Source organism: Olea europaea, unplaced genomic scaffold (genome assembly GCF_002742605.1).
Source record: "Olea europaea var. sylvestris unplaced genomic scaffold, O_europaea_v1 scaffold1816, whole genome shotgun sequence".
NCBI lineage: Eukaryota > Viridiplantae > Streptophyta > Magnoliopsida > Lamiales > Oleaceae > Olea > Olea europaea.
The window spans coordinates 30,854-32,969 of NW_019235915.1; the positions used below are offsets into that span (position 1 = coordinate 30,854).

The 2,116-nt window shown below is 35.5% G+C and overlaps 1 protein-coding gene across 1 annotated transcript in view; it reads right to left on the reverse strand.

Annotated features, from left to right (window-relative positions):
- Window positions 1-913: 913 nt before the first annotated feature.
- Window positions 914-2,116, reverse strand: part of LOC111378454 (early nodulin-93-like) — a 4,322-nt gene continuing 3,119 nt past the window's right edge. The window contains exon 4 of the mRNA XM_023001652.1: window positions 914-1,251. Coding sequence (XP_022857420.1) covers window positions 1,079-1,251 — 173 coding nt within the window. The 3' untranslated portion in view covers window positions 914-1,078. The remainder of the gene's footprint in view (window positions 1,252-2,116) is intronic.

A 2,116-nucleotide genomic window follows, 5' to 3' on the forward strand; every position in this document is an offset into this window, starting at 1 on the left:
TATATATATATATATATAATTTTTTTTTTCTTTCTTTGAAAGAAATTCTATCCACAATTGTAACAAATTCTATCTCTTTAATTGACAATTTTCATGAAAAACAAACTCAGATGAACATCAAAAGATCCAAAATTTCAATATTTTTCAGGTAAAAAATTATACCAATTAAGTACATTTAGTTAACAACTCCCAGTAAAATAAGTTCTAGATAATTCAATTCCTTGAAATTCATTTTCTTTCCACTCAAACTCCATTCTTACAATCAAACAGACGCTTAGTGAATTTGATAACTCTAATTAACAGGATCACATTGGACCAAACCAGATTCTGGTTCTGGTTTGATTCCATACTTAGAGATTGAACCAATGGTTCCATTTTTAAAATATCTATTGGTGTTGTGTTTGATTCCGAATCAGATTGCATCCGCCCCTAAACATTTTGTGACAAGCACGATGGGGCATGGAAAGTTTCTAAACCAGCATCATTCCCAACCCAACTGAAGTCAGTATATTTCAGTAATCGCCTTACCTTCATCAGCTCCCTGAGTTGACTTACCTATCCTATTTTCCAGCCTCAGGCTCTCAGCTAATGTATCGGACCGTCATGCAGTCTACAAGAACTAAGCAAAGCAGGCCAAACATCAGAATCAGGCTTCTCAGGCATTTGAACTTTAAATTCAAGAGCATGGTTCGAACTTCCTGCATGTCCTAGGAGATCGAATATGCAAGCCTAATGCTCCATTTACATGCTCTGAAAGATCTCCTTTCCTTTAGCAAATAATCCTGCACCGGCACAAGCAGATAGAGCACCAAGAAATGTAAAGTATTCTGGCCCAGTGTGACACTGCAGTATCATTCTATAAAAAAATCAATGTAGATTTTCCTCATGATCCTGCATCGATTATGTACAGATATGTCTGCACGAGAAACGCTCTATTTTTGTACTCAGAATATTCTCTCACAGTCATGCATTAGGTGCTGTAATTACTACGAAGTAAATCTCAGTAACAATGAGGAGACTACATGATAAACATGACCATCAAAAGATTACAGTCAAATCGCATCAAAATTTGAGAAGATTATGTCAAAATACAGATCATGGAGTGCACAACCAAGTACATGATGAGATAGAACAACTTAAGACGATCTATCGTATTGTGCACTTCTCCTTGCACATTCCAGGATTGTGCACTTCTCCTTGCACATTCCAGGATTGTTTTGTCTGCCGTTATGAAATACGCTGCAATTGATGCTGAAAACAGGAAGAAAGCATATCAATATTCTTAAACCGTGACACACACAACAAAATGGACATCTTTCGTCACTAAACTTGCATTCCACACAATAAAGTCAAATTGATCACAGATATATTTCTCAATGTAAAGAAGTATTAATGTTAGACGAGGTCTTATGTAACAGGTATAAATCCATGTCTGAGTAAATTTTACACCTTATAATCACTTAGGAACGTATGTTTGGAAGGTTCTAATTGCAAGAAAATAACAGAACAAAAGAGAGGGTGTATTTAGAGGTGTAAACCGGGCCCAATGGACCTTCGAGGCAGAGGCCAGCACAATCCCTCCATCGAAAAGGGGCACGACAAGCCCTCTATCGATCCAGAAAGTTGCATAAATTATTTATTTTTTCAGTTAATTTTTAAGAAAAATAGAAAAAGCTCGCAAGGTATTGGAACTCAATAGCTAGGCCCACATTAGGCATACGAAGTAAGAGCCGAGTGCTGCCCATCTTCTAGTTCTTCTATATTTTCACAGTACTCAAATTGTTCATTTATTTATTTAAAAAAAAAAAAACATAATTTACTCATGAAACTTCGGCTTTTAGTTATATGCTAATATTATATTAAAGGAAAGAGCAGTCAATAACACCAAGAAATTTCCTTTATCATCTAAATTATGAGAAATTTAACAAAAATAACCTTCTTCATCAATGACAAAGAAGGAATTTTTCAAAAGTCAAAATTAGCTAAGCTTTATATATTATGAACTATCCAATACAAATTAAATTTTGACTTACCAGCAGATATAATGAGTGCCTGGGCACCGTACTCAGATTGTTCATTTAGTTTTCGGGGGGGGGGGGGGGGGGGGAAAAAAAAA